At 55.5% G+C, this 18,830-nt stretch overlaps 1 protein-coding gene across 1 annotated transcript in view; it reads right to left on the bottom strand.

The window, feature by feature from the left end:
* The window catches only part of LHX4 (LIM homeobox 4), a 43,520-nt gene extending 39,081 nt beyond the window's left edge, over positions 1-4,439 (bottom strand). The window contains exon 1 of the mRNA XM_006088970.3: positions 4,364-4,439. Within this exon, the coding sequence (XP_006089032.1) occupies positions 4,364-4,439 (76 nt within the window). The remainder of the gene's footprint in view (positions 1-4,363) is intronic.
* Between the last annotated feature and the right edge of the window lie 14,391 nt (positions 4,440-18,830).

Here is an 18,830-nt window from a genome sequence, read left to right as displayed (position 1 = left end):
TTCGCCCCTCACCCGCCTCACCTGCGGACTCAGGGCCCAGGTTGAATCGTTTACGCGTCTCCCGGGGAGCGCTGGGACGGCGGCATCCCAGGAGGGCTCCCTGCGCCCTCGCGCCCTCTCTGATGGAGGCAGAGGACCGGAGGAGGCCGGAGCCTCTACCCCTCGGACGCCCCCCGCCTTCCTCCGCCTCAAGCCGCGTCACCTCGTTTCTCCAGATCCCCTCCGGGTGGTGCGCAGCTCCGGCCCGAGGCTGGGGCGGGACCCGCGCGGTGAGAGAACCCGAACCCGTAACCCGCGAGGCCCGAACCTGCCGGCGGGGACGCCTCGTGGGCTCGCACCTGGAAATGTTGGTGGCGGGGAAGGGGGTTGGCGGTGTCAGAGGCAGCTATCTGAGTATCTGTACCGGAATCTGATGGAACATCTAATGGTGTTCTTGTCTCCCCACTCCGTCCCGCACCACGAGAAAGGCGGGGACGGGAAAAGGAGCGCATCGGGGCTCGGAGTGCGAGAGCGCGCCCGGCGGTAACGGAGCCCGTTCCACCCCTTCCCAAAGGGCCTGCGAGGTGCTGGGGTTTACCGCCCGCAGGAGCCCGGGAGGAGAAGAAGGGGAGTGGGGCACCCAGAGCAGTCCTTCGCCCAGATCCTCCCGAACACAAAATCAAATGCCCTTTCCCCGCAGCTTCGGGTTCATTAGAGCTGCCAGAAGAGATTTTAGGAGACGAGGAAGGACGGGAGACGCACCGGGCCTGCTCCCCATTTACCGCCCCGGCCTGGACCAGCGGGCGCTCCTCCCTCCGGCTGCCCCGCTCCCGGCGGGTAATGCGGGGCAGCAGGTGCCCGATGTCCTTTAGCCTGGTGCCCCGGAGACAACGTGGGCAAGGGGTCGACAGGACGCCCACCTCCACACCTGTGCCAGCAAGAGGGGCCCGCAGGACACAGGTGCTGGGGGCGGACTGTTTTATTCGGGAGGTGAAAGGTGCGAGGAGGCGCGGGAGCGCTCACGGCAACCAATGCTGCGGGGCAGGCGGGCGCGGTGAGGACTCCGACCTTGACGCTCCTACCCTCCGAGGGAGGCAGAGGGGACCGCTGGATAGAGGCAGGATGTGCCTGGACCCAGAGGGACCTGCGACCCTAAATCATAGTCCAAGGGCCCGAGAAAGAAAAAAAACACTGACCCCTTTCAAACGGGCAAAAGGGCCTTGGACTCTTACTGGACGTGACCCCACGGTGCCCGCTCCCGCACACAGAGCGCTCCTGCCACCCGGAGCCAGGAAGGGGGTTCTGGGCTCCTTGGGAAACACTAATGGGAGGCGGGATGGGGCTGGGATTTAGGGGGCTGGGGCTCTGCTTCTCCACCCCAGGCTGCTCCTGGGTGATTCCCAGCTGCCTCTGCCTGATTCTTCCTGAGCTTCTTGTCCCAGGCCACCCCCTCAAACCGATTAATCCCACCTTCCAGTTAGGCAAAGTCCCAGACCTGTGGGGCCTGATCCCGAGCCCTAGGGCTGTGGGGATTCGAGGCCCCAACGCCGTGCCACCTCTGCGCCTGGAAACAGGAGGAGGGCCACCTCATCAACCAGATCCTCCAGGAGCCAGCAGCGTGGGAGGCGGGCACAGTGTAAGGAAGAGGATCGCGTGGAGAGGAGAAATTATTACATTACTTGGCAAGGGAACGTGCATGCACCTCACCCATCCCCAAAGAACATTCTGGAGTCCAGAGCCCCAGAGGCACCAAGGTTGGGGATCCCTAAGCCTGTGCCCCAAGTGCTTCAAGTGTGGTGGCTCAGGGTGAAGGAGTAGGGCATGTGTATGTGTGTGTGGGGGGGCAACCCCAACCTTCCAGTGGGTGGGATGGAGGGACCCTATTTGGGAACCTATCTGGGGTCTCCTCTCCACAGACCCACGTTTAAACACCCACAGGCTGGGATCACCCTTCCTCCCTGAGGCCCAAGAACCTCACCCCCACATGAAGTTCTTAGGCCACAGGCCCCTGTCCCGGAAAAGAGAACTGTTGTGTAGGTGTGTGAGGGGACCCTGCCCCATCCATGCCCAGTTCCCAGCACCAACAGCTTAACTAACAGGCAGCGGCCAGATTTGCTGCAATGGGGTTGGGTATAATCCACACACATTCTAAAAGAAAAAAGAAAAGAAAAGGCTGCATCCCAAAGTCTCCCAGGCCACAGCCACAGGCCCTGGGCAAGACAAAAGGAGAGAGAGGCCACCCCCTCCTGGTTGGGCACTGCCTCCCTGGGCCGCCCTGGAGGAGTCCCCTTTTTCTACCCCATGGTTTCCCACACTTCCAACCCAGAGGAGGAGCCCAGGCTAACTGTAGCTTTAAAGGCAAGTTCTAGGCATTTTAGGAAATCGAGTTCCTGACGTGGAAATCAAAGCTGTCTCTGGATAAGAGACGCAAAAAGTGAGACCATCTGAGAAAGGCTGTCAGGGCCTCCCTACCCATCCTGCGCTCCAGTCCTAACCGACAGGCCACCTACGGGCCACAACTGTTAGAGCACAGAGCGCTGGGGAACGGGGTCAGGCGCGCACATGCTTACGATCTTGCAATCAGTTTAGGCGCAGTGGTTCTCAACCTTCCTAATGCCGGGACCCTTTAATACAGTTCCTCATGTTGTGGTGACCCCCAATTTCATTGTGACAAATTGAACATAATTAAAGCATAGTGATTCACCACAAAAACAATATGTAATTATATATGTGTTTTCCGATGGTCTTAGGCGACCCCTGTGAAAGGGTCGTTCGACCCCCAAAGGGGTCGCGACCCACAGGTTGAGAACCGCTGGTTTAGGGACTTGGAGCACTTTTGCCAGGGCTTGTGTTTGTGCAGGGGCTGAGAACCCGCTCCTTCTCTGCCGGTGGTGGGGTGGGGACAGTAAGGGGGCAGTGAACCCCCAAAACCTCCTATAGACACACCTTGGTCAGCAAACTCCACAAGGCACCTCGCAGACGTGAAGCTGTCCATACCTGACAAGATTAGGCACAAAGGATAACTGTAGGATATTAGTGAAGAAACAACCTAAGTAGCTTTGGGAGAAGCTATGCTCTTCTAGTCCTTTCTCAGAAACTTGCGGGAAGCCCAGAACACACGCTAGTCAGCCTGCCTTTGGAGGTTTGGCCGGGACAGAAACCCTGCCGTGGTGACCCGGGGCGCAGGAGGGCGCGCTCGTGCGCCCTAGTTCATCGGTGGGCAGCATCCTTGGATGAACCGGTCCTTAACATAAAAGAAATCTACACGAAAGAAGTCGGGGCGGAAGCACAGCCCCAGTGGCAAGCAGAGTGAAAGGACCTTTCGTCTCTCCGCGGTGCCCAGGGGCGTCCCGAAAAGCCCGCCAGCCTGCGGAGCAGGACTCGCACTGTCCCCACTAGGAGCTCGACGCTTAGGACCTGCTCGGGGTTCCACACAGATTCTCTACCGCAGATTCTCGGTCCCGGAGTGGGGGACGGAGACAGATTCCCTCCGGGAAAATCCCTGCGCGCGCGCGCACACACACCTACACACACACACCCCGGAGGTAAACACGCCCGGAGCCCCCGCCGCCTTGCTAATTTCGGGCGCGGGAAAGAAAGCAGGGGGAGAGGAGCAAAGCGCGTATACACCCTGGTCTCTTCCCCTCCGAGCCCAAGACCTCCCGAGAGCCCACCCTCGCCTGCACACAAGCGGTTCCCTGAGTTCACAACTTCGCCTCGGTGCTTCTCCCTCTTCGCACTCCTTGGCTAGATGGAACATGGCGAGTGGATTTCCCCTCTAGGAGCAGGCGGCCTGGGCGGCGCAGGCGGCACCAGCGGCACCAGCGGCGGGCGCCGCGAGCGGCAGGGACGCACCAGGCGCGCGTGCTCTGCGCGCGGGGACAGAACGTGCGACCTGGGCTTCGGCGCTGCCAGCCCGCGGGGCGGGGAGGTGGGGGGCGAGGGACGCGCTCTCCAGCGTCCCGCCAGCGAGGGTGAAGTTGCTATCGCTATGCTGGGAGCTTTGGCAGTAGCCCCCGGCGGGGTGGGAGCGAGGGTGATTTGGGGAGACCACCCAGCCCTCAGGCCTGCCCTGCAGCTTGTTCCCCTGGTGTCCCCAAACAGCACTCTGTCCCCAATGGTCCTAGAAAAGCCATGGGCTGGGGATGCCGGGTTCGGTAATCTCGGATCTGGAAGGCTTTCACTTTCTGCCCCAAAAGCCAAGAGCCAGGCCCTTCGCCCCTGCCCTGTGACCGCCTCTGCGCCCGGGCTGCCCCTCGCCCCGCCCGGCCCCTTCGGTCCAGGCTGCGCGCAGCGTCCGGCCCGCCCCGCACCAGCCGCACCAGCCGGGGCTGCCGGCTGTCTTGTTATTCAATTAAATCAGCGAGAAAGGGGGGTGTCTTACGTTGCATCGGCACACCAAGCATCTCCGGGAGCCCCTTGACAGCCCCCTCCGCGGGGACAGCTGCGCTCTGCATCATCTCGGAGCGAGAGCCAGCGAGTCGCAGTCTACGAAGATCTCTCGCTCTCGCTCTCGCTCTCTCTCTCTCTCAAGCTGGATTCAGGAATTTGAAAATAATAAAAAGCCCAACCAGGCCGCCGAAGTCACGGCGGAAGCAAGACCCTCCGCCTCTCCAGGAGGATTCCACAGGCTGGCTGCCCCCCTCCCCCCGCCAGTCCTCAGTCTGTTTCAAATCCCTTTGATCTCGCTCTCCCGGGTAGGTGCACATCCCGGTCGAGACGCTGTTGCTGCAGCCCTGGCTTTTTTCCCCTCCTCCCTCCCCCGCCCGCCTCTCTCCCCCTCCCCCTCCACCCTTCGCGTGCCGGACGCCGGGGAGGCCGCGGTCACCCAGGCAGTTTGATTCATTCACACTGCAGGAACGGCCATGACGTCGCTTTCCGCAGGGAGGCCCGCCCTCCAGCCAATTCCCCCACCGGGCAGGGAGCGGCGGACACCGGTCAGAGTGGGGGGTCCTGGCGCCCCAAGTGGGGCCGACGGTGCGGGAGGGCGGGGCGGCAGGGAGTGGGGAGGGGCCTCTCGGGCAGTCCCCCACCCCCACCCTGGCCCCGGCCCCGCGGCTCGCTCCGGGTGTATAAATACTGCGGCGGTCTGGACAGCGGCAGCAGGTGGTCCGGACAGCGGCGCTCAGGGCTGGCGGGTTCTCGCGGGGCCCTCCGGGGGTTCTCGATCCGGCCGGCGGCTCGCGTCCTCCCAGCGCCTCCATTCCAACCGAGGGGCGAGAGGGGCGAGGAGGGGCGGGGCAGACCCTCCGGTGGCCCGGGCTGCACCGCGACGTCTTCTCCCTCGCGCGCTCTCGGTCCCAGGCTTCCCTCCGCCGGACTGAGCGCACTCCGTAATCAGCGGGCTCCATCCCCCTCTTCCTTTCTCATCCCTGGCCAATTCCTTTCCCTCCGGCGCTCCCCAGGCTTTGCTCTCTCTCCCCCGCGTCTGGTTGAGGCTGGGCCAGGGACAGCCGGCCCTCCGCCTGGAACGCGCATCACGCAGCCGGCGGCGGCGGGCCGGGGAAGGGGCCGGGGGCTGTGCGCGGAGGTCGCGGGGGAGCGCAGGCCACAGTGCGCGCCCCCCTCGTGCCGCGGCCTGCGGTCCGCTCTACCCTCTTTCTCCACCCGTCGGGGCCCCTTGCTTTGGGGCGACAGGGCCTCCCGGGCCGCTCAGCCCTGGTCCGCTCAGCGTGGTCCTGCCCTCGGTCCCTAGAGCCCGCTCTGCGCAGCCCGCTGCAACCGCGGGCGCTTTGAAAAAAACCTCCACCTCTCGCCTGCAAGCAGGACACCCGGGCTCAGCAGCGAGGGGACGTGTGCTGCTGATTGTACTGACAAGACACACATCAACGCTCACATTCCCCACGCAGGTTCCTGGAGGAGATCAAGCGGAGGCCCGCTGCCGGAGCCGGTCTCCGTGGAGGTTCTCTGAGGCTTCATCAGCCACTCGACGCCGCCTGACTGCAGGCTCGGGAACCCCAGCTCCGATGCCGCAGGGAACTAGCGGCTCTCCGGGTCCCGGCCCGTGCGTCAGCCCCTTCTGCATTTTTCGTTCTAGAGATGCAGGCAGATGTGTCCTCCCAGCACAGTGAGGTCCAGCTCGCGTGGGAAGAGGAACTGTGTACCCTCTCCAGCCTTCCCGCACGTCCCGTTTGTTGTTGTTGTTTTTTGTTGTTTCCTGGTGTTGTCCCCAGACAGGGGACACTAGGGTTGGGGAGGGACGAGCATGATGGCGCGTTCACCTGCACTTAGCATTTGTCTTCAGTGTCACAATGACTTCTATGGCTACTGGCACGGGGTTGGCACACTTTCTTCCCGGTTTACCTGCGAGGTGACTCCAGCCCGTGACATTTTCAGTGTTTTCCACAAAAATATAACTAGTAAACAAACACGAGGAAGTGCCAGCCTCTGTTAGCAATCAAAGACAAGCAAAATAAAACATCACAGTACATACTTCCTCTCATCTGTTAAATGGCCATCTGCTACTCTCACAAATATTGCTGGTGTGCGTTATAAACTCTTAAGTCCATGTGGGAAGCAAGCTGGCAATTTGTACCAAATCCATAAAACTTTCATACCCTTTAGCTCATGCAATTCCACTAGTACACACAATAACATTGAAAAAAATAGCTTCATACATGAAGATGTTATTACAGCATTATGTTTTGGAGAAAAATAACCTAAATGCCCCACAAAATAAAAGATGTTTAGTGAAATAAGTTAAATTTGTTTGGTACTCTGTTATACAATTATTAAAACTAATTATGAAATCTAGCAACATGGAAATGAAGACTGATTTTTAAAAATCAGGATGTAATATTGTATGATTTTAAGTATAGAAAAACGTTAGCAGTGATAATACCCACTGTTGATGAGGATGTTCAGAAATTAGAAAACAATATTCTGATGGGAATTCAAAAAGGGGCAGTGTCTTCTGAGGGCATGTTGGCGATATGTTTTGTAGCCTAAAAATTTGACCCAATTCATGTAGAAAATTATCTGCAGAAAATAATCGAGAATATTTATAAGGATATAGTTACAAGGAACTTCATAACATTTTAAAAAGAGAATAACCTACATATCCAACAATAGGGAATTATTAAATAAATTTGAGTAAATAAAATGGAATGCCATGTAATCGTTAGAAAATATACCAGAAGGATATTAGCAATGTAGAAAAGTGTTTGAGACTTATTAGGAGGGAAAAAGAGAATATGAAGCAATATGAATTTTGAGATATTTTAAAAAGAGAAGCATAGATGAAAATATGCTGAAAAATAAAAGTGATTATCTGTACAGTGGATATTTTTCTTTTCTTTGTTTTTGTTTTTTTTTTTTTTCAGTTTCCTCAATAGCACATTATTTTATCAAACAGAAAAAAAAAACTGACAAAATACTGTTTTCAAAAACATTGGGGGGGGGGGTGGAATGAAAGGAAAGATATCCAAATACTATTCAAAACTACGTTAGGGTAAAAAGTATACTATATTACGGAGCTTTTCTTCTTTTTTCTCTTTCCCAGATTTCCTGTAAAGTGGTTATATTTTTTTAGTACTATTATTAAAAGATAAAATATTTATATGCAGCGAAATGTGGAGCCTGTGTGGCAATTACTTTTATAATTTAGAATTATAGTTTTCAAATGTTCTCTGCTGCTCCTGCTCCCCTGGTATGAAGCTGCCCAGGTCCTCCCCTCTCCTCATTACATGCCACTAGCCTGTGGCTGGGGGAGGGGCAGCATTACTGTGGTGGGGACCCTCCTGTGCCCAGCCCTGGTACAGGGGAGGCCATTGTCACTTCTGGATGGCAGAAGAGCCTTAGGAGGTCCACTGGGCCCTCAGTCCTGGAACCTGTGGTCGGCAGCTCAGCCAACAGTTCCATATTATAAGACTTTTCCAGAGGCATCTGCCTCCTGGTGAGAACTGGGTCCCATTCCCACAGTCTTCTACTAACATCTGCATCTGCCAAGGCATTTTACCCCCCTCCTGGTCCCCACTTCCCTAGCTAATGATGAAAACCCAATAAAAAGCTTCCTTAAGTCGATTTTTAGTGCCCACTGCTGCTGACAGTAATAACAACAACAACATAATGGTATACCATGGTCATAAAAACAACCAACACTTACTGAAAGTTTAAAACTGTGCCAGGTCCCAAGGTAAGTGCTTCTACCTGCATAGTTTTACTCCTCACAACAATTCAATAGTGGTTTGATTACACCTACTTGGTGGAGGGAAAAACTGAGGCTAGCTAAGCTAGTCTCTGTCCCCAGAGAATGGGGACTAGCTGAGTCCCACAGATAGACACTCAGGTGGTGGTTACCACTGCTAACGTTTTCCTATACTTAACATCTCACAATATTGCATCCTGTTGTTTGGACTTAAACCTCTGAGCTGACTCAAGGGGGCTTTTCTCAGGAAAAGATGCCCAGGGCTGGCAGGTGACTTCCAAGGAGCAGCATCCCTCAGACCTGTGCCTTTGGGAGGTGGCTCCCCCAGGTCTCCGTTCCGTCAGGGCGGACAGTCAATACGTCGGTAAGAGTATCCGGCACCTGCTGGACATTTACACGTTACATTTCTGGGAACCAAACCCAACATGTCAGTGGTTCCAATTCTGAGGGAAGGATTTCCAGAAACTGAACTTAGGAAAAGGATGGTAGCGTGCATTTGTCTAGCACTCCACATTTTTTCAAAGTTCTTCCACATATTTTAGGTCATTTGATCTTTATGATCAGGCCTGGGCTTGGGTATGAGGATCAGGAAACAGAAAGGTTAAGTGGTTTGCCTAAGGTCACTCTACTAATAAGTTGCAAAGCCCACTGCAAATTAAATCCAGCCTTTGACTCCCAATCTGGTGCTCTTTCCACTCCCCACAGCTGACTGGGGAGTCCTCTAACCTTTACATTTTAGGGGCTTCACCGAGGGGGGAGCGCACCCTCAGACGCCAGCAATCCTGAGCCCCGGCCCCTTTCTCCACAGGGGAGCGAACTCACCCGCCCCTGCTCCCCATCACCCTATCTCCATCATCTCCTCCTTGTCCTCATTCCTCCTAAACCCTCTTTTATCATTTACATTTTGAAACTGTTTCCTTAATTATTCTCCTGCCGTTGGAAACCTGCTCTCCCAGTCTCTGTGGCATCCTTTGATTTATCTTTGTCTGGATAACAGCTCCCCGATTCTCCTTGGGGAATTCAATTTTCATTCATTTTTCTGCTGGGTTAGATTGATATAGACCCTCTGCCCTGGTCCATATTACTCATCCCAGCAGAGAGAGCCAGGGAGACCAACCCTCAGCCCAGCCCCGGGGGAGCCACTGTCTTGTTCAGGGAGCCACAAGGAGTTCTCCAATAAAAGGACAGGGGCCTTTGCTCCTCTCCATCTGTCCACCCAGTCCTTCCAGTCATTTGTCACAGGTCCCTTTCGTGAGCCCACCACTTTGTCATTTGTCTCCTTCTCTTCCCAGAACCTTGAGGGGTCTCTCCCCCCTACGATGCTGATCAGAAGGCAGTTGCTGCTCCTCTGAAACCTGCCCTGTGTCCTTGACACAGAATTGAAGGGACATGGGGAAGAGATGGTCCTACACTTGGGCATCTAACTCTCAAGATGAGATTCTGAGTCTGTAAGTGACTGAGAGACAGAATCAGAAAAGGGCACTGGAATCCTCAGAAAAGAAGGAAAGTGACAATAGCTGACACAGATGGCCAGCGCTGCTCTAAGTGCTCCCTCTGTATTAACTCATTCGATCCTCCCGAAGCCTTCGAGACAGGGACTATCACTATCCCCATTTTACAGATGAGGAAACCGAGGCACAGAGAGGCCGAGTGATAGGCCCAAGTTCGCACAGGTAGTCAGCAGTGGAACCAGGATATGGTTACAGGTGGTCTGGCTCTATCTTTGTCAGCACCACCAGCATCGCCAACTCACTCTTATTTGAAGGTTCCTGGGCATGAGCAAGGGGCGGATCCATGCCGAGTACATTACCAGGCAAGGCCAAGTCCTTCAAGAGCCATCTGTGCAGCCATCCCACCCCGTGGCCTGTGTGCATGGGGAGCTGGAGCATGAACTGGAGAATTTGGTCTTGTTCTAATCTCAGGTTTATTCTCTTTATTTCCCATTAAAAATCTAGTGTGTTTTAGATCATGCCTGAATTCATACACTTATCGAGCATCTATTGTATGCCAGCTCCTTGCTAGACCTTGGAAGACAATGACCTGGAGGGCCACGTACAGACCGTCCACAGCTCGCTTTGCTCCAGGACTCCCAGCATGCCTGTGAAACAGTGTCAGCAAAACGCCCCACGTGCATCTGCCTTCCTTGTGCTGATGGGCGAATGGGTTCTGGGCTCAGAGTACCTGCATTTAAATCTCACCTTGGGCCCGGCCGGCATGGCTCAGTGGTTGAGTGTCCACCTATGAGCCAGGAGGTCATGGTTCGATTCCTGCTCAGGACACATGCCCGGGTTCTGGGCTTGATCCCCAGTGCGGGGCGTGCAGGAGGCAACCAAATCAATGATTCTCTCATCATTGACGTTTCTATCTCTCCCTTCCTCTCCCTTCCTCTCTGAAATCAATAATATATATATATGTATGTATATACATATATATATATATTTTTTTTTTAAATATATTTTATTGATTTTTTACAGAGAGGAAGGGAGAGGGATAGAGAGCTAGAAACATAGATGAGAGAGAAACATCGATCAGCTGCCTCCTGCACACCTCCCACTGGGGATGCGCCGGCAACCAAGGTACATGCCCTTGACCGGAATCGAACCTGGGACCTTTCAGTCCGCAGGCCGATGCTCTATCCACTGAGCCAAACCGGTTACGGCTATATTTTTTTTTTTTTAAAAAAAAAACTCAATTTGGATACATCCTAATTGGGGTAACCTTTGGTAGGTTCTTTACTGTGCCTTCTAGCTGGCTAAATAGGGTCAAAATAGTAAATCCTCTCCTCACAGATGTCAGCAGAAGCACCTAGAAGCTTTTCCCTAGAAATGGTGACTGGCATCATTATTGTTCACACACCACCCCGCCTCCTCGGTAATATTTTGCCTGTTTTCCTTTTTCTGGTTTTGTTTTTATGGAAGAAACCAGGGGACAAGAAAGTCTCTTGAATGTTTTCAAGCAAAGACTAGAACTTGGGAGCTCTTCGCTCCTAAAAACGTTCACTGGGAAAGAGAAGCCCGTGATCCTGGGGCCATTGTGGTGTTTTTCCTTTGGGGGGGGGGGGGTGGAGGAGACCTGCTCTTGGTCACAAGCTGAGGTCAAGGTGCCAACATTGTTCCTTGGGTAAAAGTTTAGCTCTCTTGTGAGAAGCTCCCGTTCTATCACGGAAACAGGCACCTTTTGTGCCAGGCCAAGGGGGCAGAGAGGTCCCTGAGAGATGGCTGGGAGAGGGTTTCCCTGGAGAGAGCCTTCTGGTGTATTGAGTCAGACCAATAAGTGGTTGTAAGCCACTCACAGGAAGTGGCTTACAACCCAGGGCTCAACCCTGATCCCTAGCGCAAGTTACTTAATCTCACCAACTTCGTTTTTCTCATCTGTAAAATGGGGGTCAACCCCCTTCATTGTAGGGTGCTTGTCGGATTACAGATAATGTGCATAAGCCCCAGAGCCCAGTGTTCAACCCCCAGAAGACACTCACATGTCCCAGTGTTCAACCCACAGACAGCACGGGAGTATCGCTCTGGCTGTGGTTAATGAGTGACCGCAGTAGTAACTAGATGACCTGGTTCCTTCCCCTGCTTCCCCCACAGCTTCCGCCTCACACCAAGGTGTTCCATTCGGTCTTTAGAAGCTGCTCTGCCCACACACCTGCAATTACGCTCTTTGTTTTCGTTTGTTTTTAAAGTTGACTTGATACGCAAGTTGACTTAACGAAAGAACTCACTCGGATCCCAGAGGCTGTCAATCACCAAGGCTCAGAGGCATCCTCTGTCCAAGAACGATCTTGGTGACCAACGTTTCGTGGTGCTCTAGTCTGTAAGGGCCTTTACCTGCCTTAGCTCACCCGAGCCTCACGAGGTAGGTAGGCAGGCACATCATTTGAGGCCCACGTTACAGATGAGGAAATGAGGCAGGAAGGCGGAGCTCAGTCCCAGAGCCGCTAAAGGGGAGGCTATAGCCCAGCTAGCGTGGCTCAGTGGTTGAGTGTCAACCTATGAACCAGGAGGTCACGGTTTGATTCCTGGGTTGGGGGCTTGATCCCCACTAGGGGGTGTGCACGAGGCAGCTGATCAATGATTCTCTCTCATCATTGATGTTTCTCTCTCTCCCTCTCCCTTCCTCTCTGAAATAAATTTAAAAAAAAAATTTTTTTTAAGAAAGAGGAGGCTCTAAGTGTGCAGAAGCAGGGGTGGAAAGTCCAGCCTGGCTCCATTTAAAAATAGCTGCAGGTGTCAAGGTTAATCTATTAAAAACCCCATCATCCTTTGTCGAAAGATTTTTACTAGAGGAGCTTAACTCAGCAATTTCCTCGCAGGAAGTGGCTCACAACCCAAGATGTTGGTGTGTTAGATGTGGGCAGAGGCGACAGGAGAAAGGGAGGATCGTGTGAGGAGAAGAGGAGCAGCGAGGCAGGTCTGACTCTGGGGCCAGGTGGGCTTCTGTGCTCAGGGAGAGTGTGAGCACTGTGAGCGTTCAATGACCCATGTGCACAGCGTGATGAGTAACAGTACTGCCTGGGAGTATGTCGCAGGAGGGCTACCGCTGTTAGCACAGGCCTGGCACAGAGAGGACCCCCTAAATGTCAACTCGCTTTGGTGGGGAAGGACAGGAACCCAGCACCTTTTACATCTCTTCCCACCCTGGCTCGCTATGAAGGGGCTTGCCTTTGGTCACCAGGTCTTCTGCTTGAAAACATTGGCCCACTGAGAAGGGACCAGGGCACTGTGACTATGGCCACTTTTGTTGTTGTTGTTAATCCTCACCCGAGGATATTTTTTCCATTGATTTTTAGAGAGAGAATGGAAGGGAAGGAGGGAGGGGTAGGGAGAGAGAGAAAGAGAGAGAGAGAGAAACATCGATGGGAGAGAGACATATAGAGCTGTTGCTTCCAGCGCATGCCCCAACCGGGGCCTGGGATCGAACCTGCAACCCAAATACATGCCCTTGACCAGGGAATCGAACTCTCGACCCTTCAGTCTGTGGGCCAACACTCTAACCACTGAACCACACCGGCCAGGGCAACTATGGCCCCTTTTGATGATCAAGGAAGAAATACTTGAAGATCTTTGGGGGGCAAAGACACAAATCCTGGGTCTCTCTACATCCTATTTGTGTGGCTGTGAGAATTTAGACTCTGTGCAGGCGGCTCTAGAGGGAATCAGAGAGTGCCTGTCCCATCTAGGGGGGAAGCTGGGGAAGGGGTGCGGTGGGTGGGGTGGGGGCTGTTCCGAGGAAGAGGACTGGGGCAGACTGTTCTGTGTTGCTTGAGGATGGTGACACCCGGATGGTTCCCCTAACAAGGTGCTGTGTGAAAGCCACAGTGAGAAGCCACTGGGGCAAGCACTCTGCCTCCTCATTCACCGCGCCCCCCCCTCCCCGGCCCTGCACACAGCGCCCCTCAGACTTACTGTGCACCTGGGCCTGCAGTTAAAATACAGATTCAGATCCAGGGGGCCTGAAGGCAAAGCGTCTGCCTTTCTACCAAGTTGCCAGGCGATGCTGCCGGCCTGTGGCCACACTGTGTGTAGCACATGCTCAGCCTTCGCTGCCCCATACAGTAGCCCCTAGTCACAGGTGGCTGCTGAGGACCGAACGTGGCCACTCAGAAATGAGATGTGTTACAAAAGCAAGTCACGTGTTAGGTTTTAAAGACTTGGTCCGAAGGAAAGAATGTAACATATCTCATTAAGGTCTTTCAAACTTCTTTTACATGTTGGAACGATAATATTTTGGATATATTGGGTTAAATAAAATCCATTATTAATTTCACTTCTTTCTTCTGTTAGTATGGCTACCAGAAAATTTTAAATTACGCACATGGCCAGCATCGTACTTCTATTGGGTGGTGCTGTGCACCCGCACACCCGCGCACACAGCAGTCCCTTTCCCCCCAGCACCCAGCACCCAGCACCCAGCACCCAGCACCCAGCACCGTTTCTGGCACCAAGGAAAGGACCGATAAGCGTTTGCTGAATGATTGAGGGGGAGGATGCTCCCCAGTGGAGCCCCAGGAGAGATGGGCCTCACACGCTGATGAGGAGACCTCAGCTGCACATACAGCCCCAGACACAGAGCAGGTGGCTGTGCCTGAAGAATGACCATCTCCCCCTTGCTGTTGACCCTGACCTGCCACCCATCCATTCTCCTTCCCGCTCAGCCCCGCCCTCTGCTCTTTTCAAGGCTGTGATGGCCAAGAAAATAGAAATTCTGGTGCTCCCTCCCCAGGGGCAGATAAAGAGCCCAGCCGGGGGCTGTCTGAAGCCCAGGAGGGTCCCTGTGCCCCGCAGGCTTCCTGCCTTCCCTGAGGCCACCTCAGCGACCGACCGCAGGGGTGCCACCCTTTTCCTCTGCTCCCCTCCCTCGGCTCTCTGTGTGGTCCTCACCCCATTCCTGCTGGGGGTGGGTAGGGATGGGGGGAAGCCCATGACCAGGCTCACAGGCCGGCCATGAACCTGCACTGACCGCCCTGAGCCCCTGTCACCGCCAGAGGGGTTCTCAGAGAATGAGATGGAAAGCGGTTCCTGAGATGCTCCCTCTCTCCACCTAGAAGTTGCCAGGGAGACAGAAAGGGCCGCCTGGAGCCAGGGCCTCACACCCTCCGATACTCCTAGGGACTAGTCAGGTCTCAGGGCACCGCAGCCTGGGGTCTGGGAGCACCGGGCTGTGGAGGGAGGGCCAGCAGCAGCGGCGGCTCTGGTGAGCCAGGGGGGTCCCTGGGCTGCTCGGGAGCTGGGCTCTGGGCTGAGTTCTGCCCCTGCCCTGGGGCCTGAGTGTGTGCACACGTGGACCCATCCCTCCCATTTCAGCATCTCCCTCACTCTCCTCCTGTCTCCCTCCCAGCCTCGGACACTGAGCAGGACAAAGAGAATTCTTGAAGCATGGGAACTTACCAGAGGCCCAGGGAGGACTCTGCCTTCATGGTGAGGACGCGGAGGCTGGGACGCTGCAGAGGCTGGGACGCTGCGGTTGGGACCCTGCGGTCGCTGCGTGCTGGTGGCTCTAGAGGAAAGTCAGAGTGTCTGTCCTGTATGTTGGGGGCGCTGGGGAAGGGGTGTGGTGGGCGGGGGGGCTGTTCCAAGGAGGAGGACTGGGCAGAACCAGAGGAGGGCCTCTCCTCTGTCCTAGGAAACTGGGGAAATGAGGGTCTGTCTGGGGGAGGGTAGCAGAGGGGCTGGAGGCCGCCTCCGAGAAAATTAAATTGCACTTGAGGGCAAATTCTATTAGGGAATAGAGCCTGTCTCTCAACAGCCTGCGTCCATTTAGGCGATTAGCTCAGCCCGGCACCTCCACCCAGAGCCGGGCGAGCTCTGTCCCTCAGCTGGGGAGCCAGGCTCCTGGCCTCTGGGTCCCAGCTCCCCTCTCCTGCCCCCCGGCTCCCCTCTCCTGCCCCCCAGCTGCCCTGGGAGGACCCTCATCTGACCACTCCCAGCCCCCAGGCTCTTTGGAAGTGGCCAGGAGGGCATGAGGACCCGGCGGCTCACAGAGATGGGGGTCTGCCCTGCTTAACTCCAGGGCAGGGCCAGGGAGGTCGGGGGTCAGATGCGGGAGAGACCAATGGGCACGGGGTGGTCAGCGAGCTGGAAGACAGGAAGGATCTGGACAGGGGAGAAGGGAGAGGAGAGAAGGTGACCCTGTGAGTGCAGAGCTGGACAAGAGACAGGGTTTGAATCAGCACCATTTGGAACTGGGGGCGGGGGGTGGGGGGGAGGTACAGAAAAATAGGAGTGGCTGCGTTGGGAGAATGCCCAATGTAATGATAAACCCATACAATGTAATGGTCGGTGGTAACACAGTCATGGTCGGACATTCACGCTGCATCCAATCTTTGGCAGAAGCATCTAGATCTGGGGCCCACTCACCAGCCCCAATGGCACCCAAGTCCCTGATTGACAGGCCCGTCTCAACCCCTAGCTTCTCCTCTGGACCCTGCCACTCGTTTCAACCAGTGAAGAATTTGTTTAATTCCTTCAGTTTCTGGCTATAAAACGATTTCATTTGCTTAACAAAACATCTGAAGAGAGCAGTGCACAGTTCCCAGAAAAGGAGAAATCCCAGAGCACATGCAGCATAAAGTGAGCTCTGTATACAGCTGTCACTGACCCAGGACATGAATATTCTAGAGTAAGTGACCCTCCTCTCGCAGGCCCCCCTCAGGCCCACCCAGTGCCCTGGGGACACGGAATTTCAGCCCCTAGTGAGCTGAACCCTTAAACCAAGGGTTTAGCGGGGTGTTTACACGGCTCGTGGTTGCCCTGGTCCACGTGGCAAGGGATTTGTGTTGTGGGGCAGGCAGAAGGCCCGAGGAAGGAAAGAGTGTGGGGTGCTGGGGACCGGGATGTTCCCGTCTCCTAGCTGCCTGCCAGGTAGTCGTGTGGCTTGTTGTGGCAGAGGGAGAAGCCCAGCCCCTCTGCCCACATCGCCTCGCCCAGGTCTCTCTCAGCAGGGCTGCTCCTGCTCGGAGTGGGCTCCAGGGAGTCTCTGCCCACCCCCGGGCCCCCGCCTAATTGTCAGGGCGCGGGTTCAGCATCTGAAGATGCCTGGTGAGTCCTGGGATCTGCCTGGATGGCCGGCCCCACCCCTCCAGTCTGCCAGGGTCCAGGCTTCCAGGCCTCAGACACACCAAACAGCATTGGCAAGAACACCCTGCCCCCACCGGCCCTGCCCCCACCGGCCCTCCTTGGGGTTCCAGCGTCTTCATGACAAGAACACCCCGGGTAGCACATGCTCCTGCTCTTGACAGGACCTGCGTGCGCCCGCCTTGTTGCAGCCACCCCGTGCCGGGGCCTCTCCGGCGCGTCTGAGAGGCCCAAGGTCAATCGAGGAGGGTTGACTTTCGTTAGCTTCACTGTCCAAACGCATCCTGCTTCTAGGAGGCCTGGGCTGGAGACCTTGGGCAGAGAGCACTCAACCACAGGCAGGAGGAGCAGCACCCGCCTCCCAGGACGACTCGGGGAGTCGTTGTGCCCTTGAGCGGCGCTCCGTAGACGGGGATAAATGTGGTTCTGAGTCCTGGCCCCTCTCTTCGCACACCGCTCTCCTGGCAGTAAAGAAGCTGTCTTGCTCACGGTGACATTGCCAGCTCCAAGGACGAGGCCCGGCACGATGGCGTCTGATAGTTATTTGCTCCATGAACGGATGGAGGAAGGAGGGAGTTTCTGATTAATCCGCTGCTGCAGCCCGGGAATGGGGAGGAGCCCGAGCGCATCCTCCCTGGGCAGTGGAGTGGCCGTCGGTGGCCTGTCAGGCCTGGTTAGGCTGTCGGCCCGTTATTGGTGTGGTCGCGGGCTAGAGACTCAGGGTTATGGCTGTCAGGACCCTGCTTCCCGCTCACCCCTAATGGTCCCTGGCTTTTTATGTACTTCCTGCTCTCCCGGGGCGGTCTGCAGACTTTATTACACGAGCCACGTGGTCCCTGTGATGAGAGCTGAGGAAGAAAGGGAAAGCCTGGGGTAATGACCCAGACCCGAGGCACAGGAAACGCCACACGGGCCTCCTGCTTCGGCCGCTGTGGCTGGAATGAGTCTGGGGGGTCCCCGCCTGTGGGCCCCCAGTGCGCTGGCCCAGGCCTCGGATGCCGCTTCTTCCCTGGCCCTCCTAACCCGCCTTCGGCACCCCTGGCATCTCAGGCCCAGATCCTCAGACTGGAAGCATCTGAGAGGACTTCTAGCCCGGCCCCTCCCTGCAGATGCAGTCTGTGCACCCCGCACAGCAAGCCCCTGGCCTGTGTGTGAAACAGCAGCTCACCACAAAGGGTCACCGAGGCACAAGTCCTATGGGGCTTCTGAGGAACTATATGTTTTTAATACTTTTTAGTATCTCTTCTCTCCCTGGGATGCTGCGTGCATCCGGGCCGAGAGAGCCCGTCAGCCTGGGACAGAGGAGGTGAGTCTGGCAAAGTCAGGAGGTGCTTTACTTACTGGTGAGCGTGGAGGCCATTCACGCATTCGTCAGCCACCAAGTGAGCAGCCAGGGTGGCAAACAGAGAGATTCAGGGATGGACAGGATGCAGCTCTCGCCTTCCAGAGCTCACAGTCTGATGGGGGAGGCTGAGTGGTCAGCACACACCTTCAGCTTGTGATGGGAGCAGCAAGAGGGGGAAAGGAGGGGGCTTGCTGTGGCCTACAGAGCGGGGAGGAGCCTGACCGCAGGGGAGGGGGGAGGAGGGTCAGGGAAGTTATCTCAGAGGAGGTGACATTTAACCCAGACAGGAGTTGGGTGGGGAAGAATTTTAGGTGGGGAGAAGGGCACCCACAAAGGCCCATGGAGTGGGAGACCCTGAGACCCGGAGGACCCCCAAGTCCTACTTACATGTTACTGGCCGAGGTCAACACTCAACCACTAGGCCACACCAGACTATATTTCTTGCTATAACATGTACTCTTGCTTACATGTTACCCAGGACCCTACTTACATGTTACCCTTGCCCCTCAAGCCTGGACCTCTCACACCAGGAATATCTTTTTAAAAAATACCTGAGCCCTGGACAGCGTTGTTGAGTGGTTAGAGCAGTGGTTCTCAACCTTCCTCATGCCGCGACCCTTTAATACAGTTCCTCATGTTGTGGTGACCCCCAATTTCATTGTTACAAATTGAACATAATTAAAGCACAGCGATTAATCACAAAAACAATATGTAATTATATATGTGTTTTCTGATGGTCTTAGGCGACCCCTGTGAAAGGGTAGTTCGACCCCCCAAAGGGGTTGCG

This window comes from Myotis lucifugus, unplaced genomic scaffold (genome assembly GCF_000147115.1).
Source record: "Myotis lucifugus unplaced genomic scaffold, Myoluc2.0 scaffold_54, whole genome shotgun sequence".
Taxonomy (NCBI): domain Eukaryota; kingdom Metazoa; phylum Chordata; class Mammalia; order Chiroptera; family Vespertilionidae; genus Myotis; species Myotis lucifugus.
Note: the sequence above shows the minus strand (reverse complement) of the source record. Positions and strands in the feature narration are given on the sequence as shown.